We start from the raw sequence: 18,089 nt of genomic DNA on the forward strand, positions 1-18,089 counted from the left end.
AGAACAACAAGATTCTTGAAAATTTTGAAATGTCAGTAGTCTGCATATGTTCCCTCTTTCACGTTTGAATTATTCGGTAAAACCTTACAGTGCCATGCTTCTCCAGTCAGGGAAATAGAAATTGATAAACTGTATCTACAATGCTTTCAAATTTTCAATACAATGTACAATTAAATTGAATTAATTACAATCAAGGCATCAATTTGCTGTACAATAGAATTGTTATACAATATAAATTCAGAATTAAAATATTCAATTTATTCATGAAAAAGTTTATATAGAAATCACAATTCAAAAGAGCCTGTAAAAGTGTCAATTAGATGCTATGCAGAAAAATTATAACAACAAATTTAGCAGTTATATGAACAAACAACAATTTTGTTTTAAAATTCATTATAGCAACACATGTAAACATACAAAATGAAGGTATGTATTATTCTAATGTTGAATTAGTACTGTCCAAGAACATGACTCTTGTGACTTACAAACGTCGGTGAAAAAAAATTGGATCAATATGATAGTGTATGGGATGTTACTTTTCTGGTTTTCCTCAGCAATATGAAAACGAATCATGATATTTAAGATCATGTGTCATGTCTGTGGTGAGTCTGTCAAAATCTGAACAATTTAGTAATTTGTGCCAGAGTTACAGCTGGCTGTACCATGTTAAGGATACATGCAAGTTGAGGGGGCGAGCTCCTTCATTTGTTTTCTCATTTGGCATTCCAAATCAAATGCACTTTTTTACTAAAAAGATACTAAAAATGAATATTTGCAATCATTCCAAAATCCCAACCCCCCTCCCTTTAAGAAAATACTATAATTACACTAATGGTTACAATTTGCTGTATGATGAAAGTGGTATACTAATACTATATTCATTCAGAAATATCCGATTGTAATCATATGAAAATTTGACATACAAATCACATGTTTGTATGTGCCTGTAAAGGAATAAAGTTCAAATTTCACAAAGGACTTACAAATGTCAGTGACTGAAAATAAGCAATTGTTCAAATATGATAGTGTATGGAGAAAACTTTTTAGCTTTATCGTAATAAACTTTAAAAAGAAAGAAAATTTAATGAAAGATCTGCATTGGAAATCTCTTCAAGCTAGCTACAATGAGCACTTCTAGTAAGTGTACCCATGGCCTACAATGCATACAGTGAGGAATCTTGCATGAAGTCTGTGATGGTCTTTAAAATTTGGGGATAATTTTTAGAAACCACACATGTTTACACTACTGTTGCTGAGGAAGAGTAGAACAAGCTGTCTTTAATACTTGATTTGTTCCCTCTTATTCTTTTGTATGATGTTCCATACTTTGGACTTTATTTGTGCTATGGACCTGCGCTTAAGACAGGAATTCTTTAGCTTTGCTTGAAGGCAATCTTTTGACACAGGTGGGTGCATGGCATTGATAGCCTTTCTAAGGCATGGATCATTAATAACAGCTGTCTCTTCCTCTTTTGTCCACATTGTTTTAGATATTTTCACCCTCTTAGTTGGAAGCGCCTTTGTTGGCTCTTTTGATTCAGAGTTGTGACTCTCATTTCCGTCTGACATTTCTATGTCTGACAGAAGTTGGCTTTCCTCAATCTCAACTTCTTCAAGGGACCTCCCTTTAAATTCAGGAAGTTTTCCCTTCTCAGCAGTTAGTAAAAGCTTGCTCACTTTTGCAAGAAATATGACATCTTGGGGCAGCCGGTAGTACTGCTTGTGGACGGTTACATCATGCCCTAAATGGTTGGCCAATTGTTCTAGTTCAGTGTTGGATAGATTAAGGATTTGTGAAAGAGTTGCTAAATGCTTGTGCAGATTGCTGGCAGTCAGTCTGTCAGGATTTTTGGCCCCACACAAATGTGCGTATTTTGTGCAAACAATCATAACCTCGCAGCGGCTGAACAGAGTTTCCTGATGGGCAAGCAAATATGTATGGGTTTTGTGGATCGACGCCAGCAATTTGACGAGTTTTGTTGAGTAACCGAATCTGCCATGTCAGGGGTTAACAAGATTGCCACTTTTGCTTGCATTGTTGCTTATAAACTTTTGTGGCAATTCTTTGTTTCCATTGCAGATTCTTTAGTTTCAAGAACTGCTCTGCTTTGCACTCCTGTAAGGTATCTGATGATTTAATGGATTCTGCAATTACAATTTCAGCCAAAGTAGTTAGGCTTTGTCCCAGCTTTTTAGCAAGTGTGGGTGCTTCAAAGTTTTGGTTTGAAGTGTCAAATCCAGAGCAAATGTTAACACCAAGGATCACGTCATCGAAATGTGCTGGGTCTACTAAGTCTTTAGCAGACTTAATAGATGCATTGCCTTGCAATACGCCTCATTCTTTCTGAAACAATGTTGTGATTAATTGTGCTGCTATCATCACAGTGATGCTCTCCTAATTTGCAGATCCAGGAATCTGCTCTTATGGTAACAACAACACTATCAGTTCTCATACCAGCAAGTATCTCTTGCAGTTTAGCACTGCAGGGACTTTTTGTAGGAAGCAATGCCCTACCAGCCTTTTGACACTGTGCAGTTCGAGATGTGGTTGGATTTTCCTTTGCTTTTTTTAGGGTACAGTTCTTTTGATGTCGCCACAATGACTTTTTGGCAAAATAGCCTTGGCAATCTGGGCAAGGAATGTAATCTTCCACATCCATTGTGCCTAATTTTGGTCTTTTGTAGACCAAGAGCTTTCCCTTGCCTTCTTTTAGCACACTACAATTATAGGCATTGTCTCCCTTTTTTCTGATTTCTTCTAAAATTGCATTTCTTTCTGTGGAAGATACTTTGACACCACCTGAATGATTTTTACTCGTTGAGGGCTTTTCATTTTCACTGCTTTCTTCTTCGGATTCTTCATCTGTTGAAGATTCACTCTCACTTAATGTGTGTTGCTAATCATCGCTGAAATCCTCCTCATCAGTGCTGGTGCATTCCTCACTATCATAGTCCGTTGTTTGCATATGGCTAAGATGCTTTAGCCTTTTTGGAACCTAGAAGCAAACATAGTTTTGAAAACAAATGTTGTGATTGAATTCAAGTTTATGCAAACATAGTTGGTTTCTATGGTACAACATTACATCCAGAGTTCTAGACCTTGTATTTTGGACAATGGTGTCTGAGATCTGAAATAGTCAGTGTCTTGTAATATTATTGTTGCCTATAGGTCAATTAATTATTTTACTTCAGGAAAACTGGAACTTGTCATAAAACTTTCAGGCTGAAGTCACCTAATAATGAAAACCCTGGTTGATAATATGTGTTCCAGTATAATTGCTTATCGTAGCTGTCAGTTAGCGCTATAACACTGCTAAGCTAACAAAATCGGCTGACTGCCCAGGCAAACATTACTGTTGGGAAATCAAGTCTTAAAGTGGGAAGGAGGTAAACCTGGGGAGGGGTATAAAAAGAGACTCATCTTTAGGAAGTTTTGGATTTTATAAAGCTCCAAAATGTTATATGGTGCAATATTTATAAGCTATTTTCCCCTTGTCATCTCATCCCTGCTCTACTAACTTGATCTTTGGTTTATATTTTCGCAGCTGAGCAAAGTCACCTTTAATAATGGTACATATTACAAGATTCAATGAAAAGATGACTTTAACAGATTCTTAGTACATTTATTAAAATACATAAGAAACTGGCAAAGCCAAGTTATTTTAACCAGGTTCTTCATTCATTTCTAGGCAAAGGGTGCCAGTCAGAGTGACAGTACCTTGCCCAATGTTTTATAACTCCATTATTAACCAATTTTCACTTGATACAAGCCTGAAGCAGACGGGAAGTTATTTCCAGACAAGTTCCCCATTAAAACAAACACGTGATGAAATTATAAATGGGAAACTGACTAGGAGAACTTTTAATTTGAAAAGTGCCTAGGAAATTACGGACAGCTACCTTCATATGGCGGAGTAGCTCAGTTGGTGAAGCACAGGCCCATAATCCTGAAGTCACTGGTTTAGAATCCCATCTTGGCCTCAATTCTTTGCACTTTACAAATTTTATTAAAATATCTCCCAGTCATTTTTCCATTTATAATTTCATTATTCATTCATATATCACATTTAGATACCAAAGTTACAATACCTGAGCCTTCATTTCTTCTAGCATCCTTTCAAAGATTGGTTGCAGTTCAGGGTAAGACTGTGAACAGATAATTAAACCTCTTTAAAGCATTTCTTATTTTAATGAGAGAAGTAAACAGAGCCATAATTGTTGGTACGATATAGAAGCTTGAGACTGATACCTTTATAAGGTTCTGAATAAAAACTTCATGAGGTAATATAGGTTTGTTGGCCCAAAAAAAAGGGAGAGTTACTGCACTAGAAAATGGCTTTTCTCCACGATTTGTCATTTTGTCTCTGGGAGACAAGCGGCCTGAAGTAACATGGTTGAAATATTCATTACAAAGGTAGGATTACACATTTTTATTACTTGCAGCTCATTCCTTTATCTTACTTTATGTTAGAAAAAATTGAAAACCTAAATTGAATGTTTTGAAATAACAGCACTTACTTCCTGACATGGTTTGTTCAAGATATCTGTTTAAAAGATAGAAATAACACATTTTATTTATCACAGTCTGAAATGCATGCAAACTGTTTTGGATTGTGTGTATTGCTTTAATATTGGTAATGCGTTTATTTGTTTACCTTAAACCTGCATTTACCTTAAACATTCTTTTAGCAGTCATAACTGTCCTTTTTGTTGAGGCATTTCCTGATTCCAAAAAGTTCAGGTAACCATAGTTCAAAACAGTAAGAAACAGTAAATAATTTCCAGATAACTGTATGCATGTAGAAACAGTGATTTCTATAGATACTACCTCCTCATAAGAATTCATACATGTAAGCGATATATTCTGCTTGAGAATAATACCTGCCTACAGTTTTGACTAGGAAATATTTTTCTAATAATTGTAGTTGTCCATATATTTATCGAATCACTGAAATTTATACTTTCTTGTTTCAACCAGCATTGATGCAACTTACTCAAAGGGTGCATGCCGAATGGTTAATGATGGCACAGGCAAACAACTCAACTCGGTTATGAGAGTGGTATCTGTTAATAATGCACCTCACTTGTGCTTGTTTGCGTTAAGGGACATTCCAGGAGGAGAAGAATTGCGATTCGATTATGGTGATAACAGTGTACCATGTAGGAGAAAGGTACAGTATAACTTATTGAGTATTACAGAAGTATACATTGTAGTTACTCTCTAGGAATTACCAAAGAAGAGGGTTGAACAAGGCTGCTTGAGCACTAACTTCTTGCTACAGACATGAAGAAAGCCAAGTCAAGACAATTAAGCATGAGGTTCTGAGCTACAGTACTGTACTAACCCAACATTTGAACAAAACCTGTTGTGAAGTGCCACATAATTATTTATTTTGTTTTGTACTGAAACAATGTTTTGTTGCTAAAAGGGAGTAGAAGCTGTTGAATGTGCTTCTTTTCCCTTGAATTGTACCTAATGGAGAAAGAATACACCCAATCAATCAGTGATAAAGCACCAATAAAGGTGACAAAATGTTTGAAACTTTTGCATTGGTGATTGTTTATGTTACCTTGTGAGCATGTGGCAATGTGAGCAGCCAGTATTTTTAAATACTTATGGCTAATATTACGGAGAGTTATTGATATTTTTTGTATCATTTTTTAATTCACAGGAGGCTAAAAAGATGACATTGGCAGATGCTGAAATGGAGCAAAGTCAGGTCAGTCAGAGAAATTTATTGTTACCTTTTTTTTCCAGCTTCAAGCCTCTCCTTGAAATCGTAACAGGAAAGCTAATCTCTATCAAATTGCAAGGTTGCATCAGTAAACCAAAAGTGCTGACTTAAAAAAGAGTAACATATTTCCCTTAACTTTAGACTTATGACTGGTCACTGTGCAACATACTTTCAAACGCAAACCCCCAATAAATGTATGAGAAATATCTGCAGTACATGGAAAATACTGCATATACTTGAAAGAATGAGTTTTTGGTGCCAAAACATATTGCAGTCACATCTACTGTTAGTAGAGATGAAGTAGATAAGAAAGACTTTTACAATGTAACATGCTATTTAAGTTGCAACTCCAAACCTGATGACCCTTACTGATCAACAAAAACAACTGCAGTTGAAAGTGTTTAAATGGTACATTTTACATTGGACTGCTATATTTTTTATATGCATTGCAATATCTATCTCATTTATGGACCATTATTAGACATTGGCATTGGGCACCAGAACCCAAAAAAAATGACTTTAAGGACAAGTACCCTTATGCACTTTTCATACTGAACTGAATGAACATGAGGGAATCATAGCATTCCCATAGACCACTAGTACCATAATTCATGATTCCTAGTGTTCCATTTTGAGAATTTAACCAGTGTTTATCACTTAGGTTTTAAGTCATGCAATAACCTTTTGTATGACCTTATGCATCAGCATAACTTTTTTCAACATTCACAGAATCACAGATGGGAGAAACAGCTGAAAGATATCAGGAAATCATGTGTTTTGATCAAGCAAATTGGGTGTCTAAGATTCAGCAAGCATTGCAAGATCGCAAATGGCAGTAATGGCTCTCAAATATTTGTGGGGTTATTAGAAGATAAGATACCAGTTGCAGGAGATTTCCAGGAGAATTTCACCCTAGGGAGAGAGCACTGAATATCATTTTGAATGAGAAAGTTAATTCCCAGAATATTTTGAAGACCATTGCAGTGGAAGAAGATGAGGAGTTTACATACATAGCAACTCCATTATGTGAGTTAAACCTTGAAGAAAGAATAGAAAGCACATACCATACTGCTCTGTCAGCAAAAGAAAGAAAAGAAATGTGTGTTCAACTGATGTCAGCACTACAACACTTACATCAGCTGGACATCCAATGTACTGATAGGTAAGTGAAAGAGGATATGTTTGCTGTGGGTAATTAATGACTGCCCTATTGATTGTGACCAGCATGAACTAATCACTGCTAATTTACTTTATATTCATATCTCTTGTTTAAAGATTTACAGATAAATCAGCTATTAGAACCATAACGCTTTAATTTGGTATTAACTTAAAAAGCAGTACAGAGTATAATTTAAGTCCTCAATACATTGTTGTGTAAAGTAGCTTGCATGTTTTGAAACATTTACAATATGTGTGGTTACCTAAATGGGAACGCTCCAGAGTCACACGTAAATGACCTTTGATGGAACTGATATTTCATGAGTATCATTATGGACTCTGAAGGCTGTTTACTAAACTGTGAAATAATCAGTTCAATTAGATCAAAATCTCTGAATGCAGAGATTGTTCCTTTTTTAACACCCTGTGAATCAGTTGCCAGCTTTGTGTCATGCTCAAAACTTCCCCTGTCACAAATTTCAGAGGTCTGTACTGAGGGAATGAATTCCTCATTCTAGCAAATGTCGGCTGCACTTGATGCCTAATTTATACATAATATCATATATTCATGCAGATAGTTTTATATGCAGACAACATAGAATAGCCATGTTTTGTTACAAATAATGAAATTGCATGTTGATTTGTCCTCTCATATATCTTTAACTTGTAGATAAAGAAGGTAGATTACTTTTGTCTGATTTTGGAGTGTCCCGCCAGATGGAAACAGGAACAACATTACTGACAAAAGCTATGGGAAGTCTTTGTTGGATGAATGCAGATACTTTAACAGATGATATTGCAAGATACAAAAAATCATCACATGTACAGGTAAAATATGTGTTGATGAAGATTTGTCTTTCAGTAGTACTCATTGCATTAAAAATGACTTTCAGTGGGACTAAGATACGAATAATGAAGAAGTTTACTAAAAATAACAAAGCGATCTATAGCAATTGTGCCTTCAAAATACTGTTGCATTAGACACAATACACTTTCTGATACTCTAAGTTGATGCCGAGTGCTTACCAACATTTGAACCGAAAATTTAGGACCCTGCTAAAGTCAGTTTGTAAACCTCTAAGAAACCACCTCAAAATGTTTACTGATACACAATAGCATATATACTGAATCACTCTGCTTCCTCATTACCACTATGATCTTCCCTTTGAGACCTGGCTCTATATATGTGACTATTCCACTTCTGATTAGGGAGTATTCTGTGCCGCTTGTGATATTTAACTTTTAGGGGGGGAAAACACAGCTCCTCTCAATTTTTATGTTTGCAGATGATGGGATGTCTTATGTACTACATTCTATCCGATGGTCATATACCACATGAGACAGTGTACCCATACAAGAAGGACTCACAAGGAGTTATCAGAAATATGCACGATGGCATTTTCAGTCTGAAGCATTTGGGGGAATTCCATGCTTTCCGGCCACTCTTTCATCGAATGTTGCATGTTGAGGAAAGACAGCGCCCTTTTGTTGAAGAATGTTTATCATATTTTAGAGGTATATGTACAAATTCATCCGTTTTGTAAAAAGATATACCCTTACCATTTACCTGATTGTGCTCTATATAAAAGTAGGTTTTATGCTGGCTACTAGCCATAGGTTGCACCCACTGCCTGTGCCTTAATAGTGGGCTTTGGAGGTGATCAACGTTACAAAGAGTGATATGCTTCCTCATACTTATAAATCAACAGTAGCTACCTTTTGCAAGTAGCTGTGGCAGCTCCAGGGTTGGGGGCCTTTGCCCCCCACCCCCCACTTTTCTCCCAGCCATTTCCCAAACAGCAAAACTTTGCAGCTGACTTGCTATTGCTCCCAATAATTTCTTTCCCCAAAAATAATTTCTTCCCTCTTGCCTGAGTCTTCTCACGCATCTGTATGTACACTAGTTGCTAAGTGTTGTATACAATGCAACAGACATCATAGTTAACTAGCTTCAACTTTGATTTCAGACATTGAGGATGGAGAGGACACTTTACTGCCATCATCCTCAAAACTGTTGCATTCAGTTTGTCTTGTAACAACTGGCTTAAGCGCAGAAGAGAAGGTTAGTTTGAAATAAGATATATATAGATCTCAATCTAGAGGAAAGAAATATAGGGGTACAAATTGTTGCAATAAGGAGCTATCACATGTGTACTACCACTTAAACCAGATTGTCACCAATTGATGTGCAAATTCAAATTCATTACATTCGTCCGTCTGTCCATCAAGTTCAAAGGTTCTACGGACAAAGATCAAAATTGGCCTAAAATTTGTGAAAAAAGTATCACAAATTTATAAACTGTAAGTTCAATGAAGTTCAAACTCATAAAGTAGGTGCCTGACCATACAGTCTTAATTGTGCATGCGTAATTGTGACGTCATAGGTCAAAGCTCAGAGATCAAAGTTAAATGACCTAAAAAATATATATATTTTTTTTTACCCAATATCTACTTGTCAGTATGTTGAAAAAGTCATTAAACCACAGAGATTTTCAATTCCATGGGTTGTCTCCTTGTTTAGCTCGATATCATGCTACTACCAGTTTCATGATTAGAAGTTCATAAATATAAGGCCCACTGATTTTAAGTATGGCATTATTAAAGTGAAGCCGTTACACGGTGTATTGTTTGGGTTTCATGGTATAATACAACCCCCAGATGCAACAAATACAATTGAAAGAAATTCCTTCAATGATATTGGAAATGTCTTACAAATTTTCTACCTCATTCACCTCTGTCACCCAAATTAGCAGTATGGATAATTAGCAATCCCGTCCAGCCCTTTCAGTGGGTAGTGCTGTTTTAAGGATGTTTGGGTAAAGTGTGTGACATGCACTTATTCAAACATGCAAATGTTCATCCTTCCTAGCACAACTGTAGGCATAAAATCAAATTCAACAGGTTTCAGCTACTGCACCATTGGTGCTCTAGCTGTAATAAATTAATGAATAACTAGTCTGCAATGAAAAATTCTCACATTATTTAAGTGTCAACTTTTAGCTGAAATAACAGGTTGCAAACTCAGTAAAACGGTTGACAACTTTGCCACGCATGTCATTACCAGTGCCGGTAAGCACATCACCTTTTTGTATTCCAAGGATCCTCTCATCTTAACTTACAAAAGTATTAGTCAGAAGGTTGAAAAAATGAAACTCATTGTTCCAACACCCATGTTAGTGCACAGTAGATTTATGTGCTGAGATGTTGAATGCTAACATTTATAGCACAATAATTTGTGATGTCACTCTTGTACTACTCAGATTGCCTTCCTTTATTTTTTCTTGTTCCCAAAGCAATTGCTTTTTTTTTTCTAAAATGAGATCATTGTCTTATGTTATTGGGTTACTCGACTCTACAAGCCCTCTTTTCTCAAAATGATTTATGAGATATTGGCTATGTTCCAAGTTCATCCAAGCATTTTAATTATAAAATAAAAATTAGAAGCATGTAAGTAAAAACATGTTGTTAACCATACTATATAAAAAACTAGAACAGGGTGAACTAAACTCATATTAAGTGAAGAAGTATCAAATGATGAAATTCCCAAGTGGCGACCAAAAAGATTACTTTAATGTTTCAGTCTTTGAAGGGACTTGGAAGTGGAGCAGTAGCCACATGCCACAACATATCAGAATACAAAACTGCATGGTTGTCAATGTCAAAGGAATTGTGTGCGAAATCCATTATTTATAGATGGTGACTTGCAGTAATACCTGCTTTGGGAAGACTACTGGTACTTTCAGAAACAAGAAATTGGAGACATGTACCATCAGTATTTCACAGATTGCAAACCTCCCCCTATCAGCAATTCTACAATCAGTGGTGTAAGCTATCAATGGGGAGTGAAATATATTTTTTTACAAAGAGTGAAATTGATGTGGCTTACTTGCATTCATTTTGCTTGGTAAGTGAAGTGTTTGTTCCCCTGTCATTGACATTTAATTTTTTCAGGTAGACTGTTTTTGAGCAGACAAGTGTCTTGTACAATAAAGTACCTTTGAGGTGTATGTAATTTTGTGAAAGTTGGAGTTATCAACTTATTACACTTTCATTTAACACATTTACATTCTTCTCATTTTAAGATTCCAATGAAGAATGTCACATTACTCTGAAGGTTCTTCAAGGAGTTACTAGCAGACTGTGGGTGATGGAATTTGCATGTGAGTGTTTGACTAGCTGTGATGTAACTTTGAAAATGTCAGACAAAATAGGATGATTTGGATGATGTGCAGTGTTACATAATACACCAATTGAAAGATTGAAATTTATGGAGTGAAAATTGTACTTAAATTACTTTATTAATCGTGACAGCATAACTACTGTGTTGAAGGCATGGGTACAATATATTGTAACACAGAACACACACTACTAGTGAGTTAGAACTTGGTGGACCATCAAATTGATGCAGAGCATAGGGTACAAGTTTAAACTCATTGAGTTTAATCATTTAGCTATGTTTATTCCTTATAGTTGGCTACTATAGGATCAATTTAGTTAAGCTTGTTATATAGTTACATTTTTTGATAACATTTACTTGAAAAAAAGGACGATTGCCTCTTTTCTGGTTTGTTTAGGGATTACAGAGTCTTTAAAGCATGGATGTCTCTTACCAGAAGAAAGGTTTGAAGTTAATGGAGAAGGTGGTGGGCCGCATAGAGCCAGAATGTGGAAAGGAACACCACTACTTCAAGACTTTCATGTCACTGTTATTGGCAGTTCTACAAAAATGGCCAAAGGTTAGTTCACACTTGTCAGGAAACAGTTCTGATTGAAATGGATGTTTTAGCATATGTTAGATGCTTCAATTACTAATCAGTATAGTTCTGAAAGTTTCTTCTTCTATTGCTGAATGCAATTCTTATAATAATCTTCTTTACTGAGTAATCAGTGAACAATGTCACTTGCAGTTTGCACATTATTAACATCTCTCTGAATGTGAGGTCTGGGTATATGTATGCAAAGTAGCAATGTTATAATAAGAAAGTTAATTTCATGACATTGTGGCTGTCTAGTTGTCTGTGTGTCTGTGTGCTTGTCTTTATTTGTCTCTTTGTCTGTCCATACATCTGTTTATTCTTCCATCGTTCTGTCGATGATTGGAAAATTAAGTTGTGCAAAGTTGAACCATTATGCATCAATGTATTTAGTAACATTGTAAGGTCGTAATTTTGCCCAAAATTTGTAAGCTTCCTTTTTACTTAGAGGAACTGAAGGTGTGCATAGACACATCAACATCATAAAATGCTGGTCAATATCCGGTCCTTGTCCTGCTGAGTGATCAAACAGTCAAGTCAACATTCCAGTATTACTACCACATTTGATAGTAAAGATGCCGTCTGTGTAATATAGTTCTCTTCTTCTTTTTTTTCCAACTCAGAACAACTTCTGCAGCTGCTAAATAAGTGTGGTGCAACTGTTATTGACACTGGCATTGCTGAAGAATGTTCCACTGTCATTGTTGATCTCTGCGATCCTGGAACAAGGGACAGAAAAAGCTTTCAAGGTATGTTTCATTTCATTCAGATTATTGCCAACTGCCTTAAGAATTTTTGAAGTGAATTAGGATGATTTTATACATATATATCCAGGGCTCAAAATCACATTTTTGGTATGGGGGCTCTTGAGAATTTTTGTTTTTTTTGGGGGGGGGGGGCTTTTTTTTGGATTATAAGGGCTATTTTTGGAATTGTCAGCATTGTTTTTTTTTACTTTAAATACAATACATCAAGTACTTGTTTTTTTAATTTTAGAGGTTCTATACACAGTCAATGACAAGAAAAATTGACACTGATATTACAAGAAAAAAATATAGAATAAAAAAATATAGAAAGGTTTCTTGAAACTTTTTAATTGTCATGTTTTCCCCTCTTCAAAAACCGAGGCCTGGGGTGACTTTTCTTTAATTTCATTAAGAATAATACTTTGAATTTATATCCTGAATATATCCTGAATATATCCTGAATAATCACAGGAATCAAAAGTCTCATTGCAGTGAACTAATGAGCAATCAGTATTTATACTATTTGCAGGAAAAGATTGATGATCAAGTAATTCGGATTTCAAGTATATCTTTACCTGGCTTGGTTATCTTTTTTGTAATTAGTAAATGAGCAAAAGTAGTTTTGCAAAATAAGTTGCCGATTTGAGTATGAGGGTTGATATGGATATACTGTGCTAACAGTTTTTATGGTTGCAGCAATTACAAAATAGCTGCGTAGTGCAGTTAAATCTAGTTCATCATTGGTTACACACCTGAATCTAAGCTGCAGGTCATTCATCCTTAGTGGGAACACAAGGCATGAATCCCATGCCGAAAATGCTATCAAAACTGTTGAAGGAATTCCAAACTCAGAAGTCTTCAGAAGATTGCAAATCTCATACTCGTGGATATGTAAGTAACTGTTGTTCAGTCAAATAACGACCTGCAAAAGTGGCATAGAAACCTCAACTCAAAGAAATTTGGTAGTGTTTTATCTTTTTCATATCACTGGGTTATAATGGAAAAGGGGATTTGGGTGCCAAGTTATGCCATTTTTTCTAACTGTATTGTTTTTCAAAGACTATGTCATTTAGCATCAACTTGTAGTTTTGATGCATGAGCTCTAGTCCCAAGTTTGAATTGTTGTATTTGCTCGAGTTAAGTGCAAGTCCTGTTACTTGACTTAGGCTTTAGTGTGGGTAATGGATATGCATCCATTAATCCTCAGATCAATGTGCACTTGGTTATTATACAGTTTGATATTCCAAACTCACCATGAACATGTCTTCAACCCTTTTCCACATATCTTTCCTTAATAGGGATCACAAAGATGTGTACAGTTGTGACATACAATTGGGTAGTAGATACCATTTCCAATTACAGAGTGCAGCCATATGAAAAGTACAAAGTTGACAGTCCACAAAGTAAGTTTGCTTGTGACAACAACATTTCTTTGGCCATTATGCATTTCAGAAAAGTGGTGGTAGTTTGATTCTTCAATATAACATTGTAGTGCTTTTGAAATTGCAGTTCATGTTATGCTACATAGGGTCCAATAAGAGCTAGGCCTATACTACAGTCTTTTACATGCTATAATATCCTATGTTGGTATAACATTTGCTCTGTGTCATCAAGTGACTGTGAAGAGAAATTTTCTGCTGCGACAGACATCAGTTTGATTTCTTTCTGAAAATAAAAAAATCTATGCTGTGGGGTGGCCAGTGTATGGATGTGTGTTCCTTGAATTGTAAACATCAATCAAACTCAAGTTTGTTAAGTGGAATGGATGTCAAACTTACTGCATAGATGTACCCTATTAAAACCTTGGTTGGGATTATTTTTGGCTGATGTCAAAAGACCTGAAGTCAGCAAAGGTGACAGATCAAAAGCTGTGAAACGAGTAACCAGTATTGGTCAAAGGTCAATTGAGGTCAGTAGAAAGTATTAACAAACATAAACCATAAAAGCTGGTGTGGACTTTAAAACTTTGTATCTGGGTGGACTCTACCAATATCTTGGTTGGGTCCAAGTTCATGGAAGGTCATTAGAGCATATTAGTTGAGAATATTGTTGGCAGCCTGCACTCATCAAGAGAATGTTCCTTGAAAGTCATAGGTCAAGTGTGACTTCATTAACAGTAAAGACTTACTCTGTACAGGTTTGGGTATAGGTCAGAGGTCATGTGGGATCAGTAGAAAGCAAAAGCCAACCTTGAAAATGCCATTTCTCAGTGCTGCACTTATGAATAGACTTCAACTTTACATGTGTCTGTGCTTTAGTGAGTTTTTGGAAGGTTGCAAGCATAACTCAACAATAACTAGTGACATTGATGAAGTTTGAATTTGTTACAGTGAGATCCCATTGTACACATTTTGGTAGAGATCAAAGGTCATGTGAAGTTTGCTAGAGGCAAAACTGAAATAGCTCATCATTTTCATAATTCTGAATTACAAAATTGGATGGGCTTGATTTCTTACTTACAGGTATGTGGACATGTGTCCAAAAGACCTGTTTTACTAAAAAATTATAGATTAAGATCCTGTAATGAAAAATATTTTGGCATTGTGGCTATTTTGTCACATTTTCAATGCTTTTACATACAGTAGACAGGTATGACATTTACATGTCCATAAACCTTTAAAAAGAGAAAGCCTGTTGTAAATTTCATACCAAATAGAATTTTATAGACAAATATAAGATGAATTAACAATTCTTGATCAAAGAGGTAGTTCAATGCATCATCATGACCATGGTCTACTCATTTAAGTCAACCTGTGTAAGGTGATCTCAATATCTAAAATGTATATTGCTTCTACTTTCAGTTGATCCAGAGGTTGATGACAGAGACCCTCCTAAAAACATTGATCCAGAGCCAGATTTTAAGAACCCTGGAAACCAAAATGAACAGGACCTCATTCATGATCCCACCACAAATGGAGACTCAATCAAAACAAATGTTGGGAGAGATGATCCTAGCAGTAACAAGGTTGTCAGTGATGGTGATGAAGATGGAATTGATGTTGAAGGTGAAGGTGAAGATGGCCTTTCAGATTGTGACACTGAGGATCCCTTTGATCTAGATTATCAACCTCCTGAGAAACAACATAAGCAGGACCTCAATAATGGTTGCACAAATGGAGAATCAAGGAATACAAATGTTGGGAGAGATGATCCTAGCAGTTACAAGATTGTCAGTGATGGTGATGAAGATGGAATTGATGTTGAAGGTGAAGATGGCCTTTCAGATTGTGACACTGAGGATCCCTTTGATCTAGATTATCAACCTCCTGAGAAACAACATAAGCAGGACCTCATTAATGGTTCAACAAATGGAGAGTCGAGCAAGACAAATGTTGGGAGAGATGATCCTAGCAGTTACAAGGTTGTCAGTGATGGTGATGAAGATGGAATTGATGTTGAAGGTGAAGATGGCCATTCAGATTGTGACACTGATCCAAATTATCAACCTCTTGAAAAACAAAATAAGCAGGACCTCATTAGTCGTTCCACAAATGGAGAGTCAAGCAAAACAAATGTTGGGAGAGATGATCCTAGCAGTTACAAGGTTGTCAGTGATGGTGATGAAGATGGAATTGATGTTGAAGGTGAAGATGAAGATGACAATTCTGCAGAGACTTTTGTTGTAGAAAGTAGTTTGGGAAAGTACAGCTACTGCCTCTATTGTTCTACTCGCCAGTTAAAGTTACCACGACATTGCGCAAGAAAGCATGGAGCGGAATACTTGGTTTCAGAAGCTTTGGCTGCAGATGATAAAGGAGACAAATGGCTTCACATCAGAAACTTAGGGAACCATGATCATAACAACCTTGTTTTCTCAGGCAAGGCTAAGGACCTTGTGGTAAGACGAAGGGCCATCTGAGAAGTTCCATATACTGTTATGTACCTTGTGTACATTGTTATGGGTATTACCACAGACACAGCCTGTGGGTCCATGCGAAGAGTTGCCCAAAAAAGGATGCAAAAGTCAAAAGTCAAAATAATCATGTCAGGGAGGGCATGAAACTTCTACATTGCAGGGAAGAAACTTCAACCCAAATGAAGAATCTTCTAAGCAAAATGGTGCATGATAAAATAACGTTGATCATCAGAAATGATAAACTACCTTAAGCATAAGCAATTCAGTAAGAAAAGGGGACATAGCAAGGGAGAAAATGAGACTACTGGCAAAGCTCTTGGATAGTGCAAGATCACTTGATGGAAAAAGTATTACACAAGTCACAGGAAGTTGTTCATCCAGCTCAGTTTGATGTTGTAGTAGAGGCCGCAAAAATTGTATCTGGCTACAATGAGGAGAAGCAAGTGCACAAGTCCTATTCTTGTGCATTAAACATGGGATTTGCCATCTCAGATTTGGCCTTGGCTGTGAAAAACAAGTACATTAAAAGACAGTGCCGTGAGAAGATATCGGATGTGGATGACTTCATTCACCTTAGAAACACCGAATGGCGTGCACGAATAATAGCCCCTGCCCATCGACAGAAACAAGAGATGGTATGGAAGGCACCCAAGCTACTTCCATTGACAGAAGATTGTGTGAAGTTCAATACATATCTCAAATCTGAAGAGAAGAAAATAAAGCAGAAATTAAGAAAGATGGCACAATTTCATTCACTACATACAAGAGATTCGCCTCCATTACACTTGCACAAATTATATTGTATAATCGAAGAAGACCATCTGAGGTAGCAGATAACCACAAGTGACTACAAAGACCAAACAACAAAAGAGGCTACTGTCCATGATGAGGTTATGCAGTCCTTATCAGCTCCTGAAAAAGTATCACTGAAAAGATCAACCTTGTTAATGGTTAGAGGAAAGAGGGGAAGAGGGGTTCCTATACTCCTTCCAGAAAATTTGAAGGAGAGCACTGACATGCTAGCCCTTCACAATAGTGGCAAACATTATCTCTTTTCTAGACATGGAGAGGGATCTGCAACTCCACTCAGGGCTTATCGGGTAATTGCAGACCTTGCGAAAGAACCTGAGCTGAAGGATCCTGCAAGTATCAGATGTACTAAGCTGAGGCAACATCTTGCTACACTGTCTCAACTACTATCACTGAAGAAGAATGAATTGGAGCAGTTAGCCAACCACATGGGTCATGATGTGACGACACACCGAGAATACTACAGACTAACATCTGAAACCATTCTGTTGGCCAAGATGAGCAAACTGCTCAGTTTGACTGAAGAAGGACGTCTTCATGAGTGTAAAGGCAAAACACTCCAAGAAATAAGCATAGCTGAAGATGAGTTAGTGACAGGCGCTGCAAGTGCAGATGAGTCTGACTTCACTGAAGATACAGACACTATTGAAGTTCTATCGAAGGGCAACAATGGATGTACAGGGAAGGGTAACAGTAAAGTTACAGAGATAGCAAGCAATCTTGTTGCAGAGAATCTTGGTGTTAAGTCAAGAAGAAAGCATAAGAAACGCCACTACAACAGGTGGTCAACGGAGCAAGAGCAGTTTCTAAGAAACCAGAGAGAGATACAAATTATGCTAAAAGTAAAACGTGTACCTGGAAAATCATTGTGCCAGCTAATTATACAAAGAAGTGATGGTCTCTTAGGGGACAAACAGTGGCAGCATGTGAAGAATAAGGTACATAATATTAACACATTGGAGAAGTCCAAATTAGGACAACCAAAACAGTGACATTGCACAGGTTTATTGGATAATATTATCAACAGTAT

At 36.5% G+C, this 18,089-nt stretch overlaps 2 protein-coding genes and 1 long non-coding RNA gene across 3 annotated transcripts; all 3 read left to right on the forward strand.

Annotated features, from left to right (window-relative positions):
- The first annotated feature begins 4,589 nt into the window (after nt 1-4,589).
- LOC139954894 (uncharacterized) lies at nt 4,590-6,729 on the forward strand. Its single transcript, XM_071954870.1, has 3 exons — nt 4,590-5,171; nt 5,673-5,720; nt 6,465-6,729. Exons 1-3 carry the CDS (start codon nt 5,013-5,015, stop codon nt 6,663-6,665), a joined length of 408 nt encoding a protein of 135 aa, XP_071810971.1. The 5' UTR covers nt 4,590-5,012; the 3' UTR covers nt 6,666-6,729.
- Nucleotides 6,730-6,879: 150 nt separating this feature from the next.
- On the forward strand, nt 6,880-8,955 carry LOC139954895 (uncharacterized). Its single transcript, XR_011788230.1, has 4 exons — nt 6,880-6,897; nt 7,564-7,721; nt 8,180-8,408; nt 8,861-8,955. It is a non-coding gene; the product is annotated as an uncharacterized lncRNA (long non-coding RNA).
- A 933-nt stretch (nt 8,956-9,888) lies between these two features.
- LOC139954735 (uncharacterized) lies at nt 9,889-16,252 on the forward strand. Its single transcript, XM_071954653.1, has 6 exons — nt 9,889-9,962; nt 10,976-11,053; nt 11,468-11,629; nt 12,271-12,396; nt 13,692-13,796; nt 15,195-16,252. The coding sequence occupies exons 2-6, from the start codon at nt 11,041-11,043 to the stop codon at nt 16,250-16,252; spliced, it is 1,464 nt and encodes a 487-aa protein (XP_071810754.1). The 5' UTR covers nt 9,889-9,962; nt 10,976-11,040.
- Nucleotides 16,253-18,089: the final 1,837 nt, after the last annotated feature.

This window comes from Apostichopus japonicus, chromosome 17, assembly GCF_037975245.1.
Source record: "Apostichopus japonicus isolate 1M-3 chromosome 17, ASM3797524v1, whole genome shotgun sequence".
Classification (NCBI taxonomy): Eukaryota; Metazoa; Echinodermata; class Holothuroidea; order Aspidochirotida; family Stichopodidae; genus Apostichopus; species Apostichopus japonicus.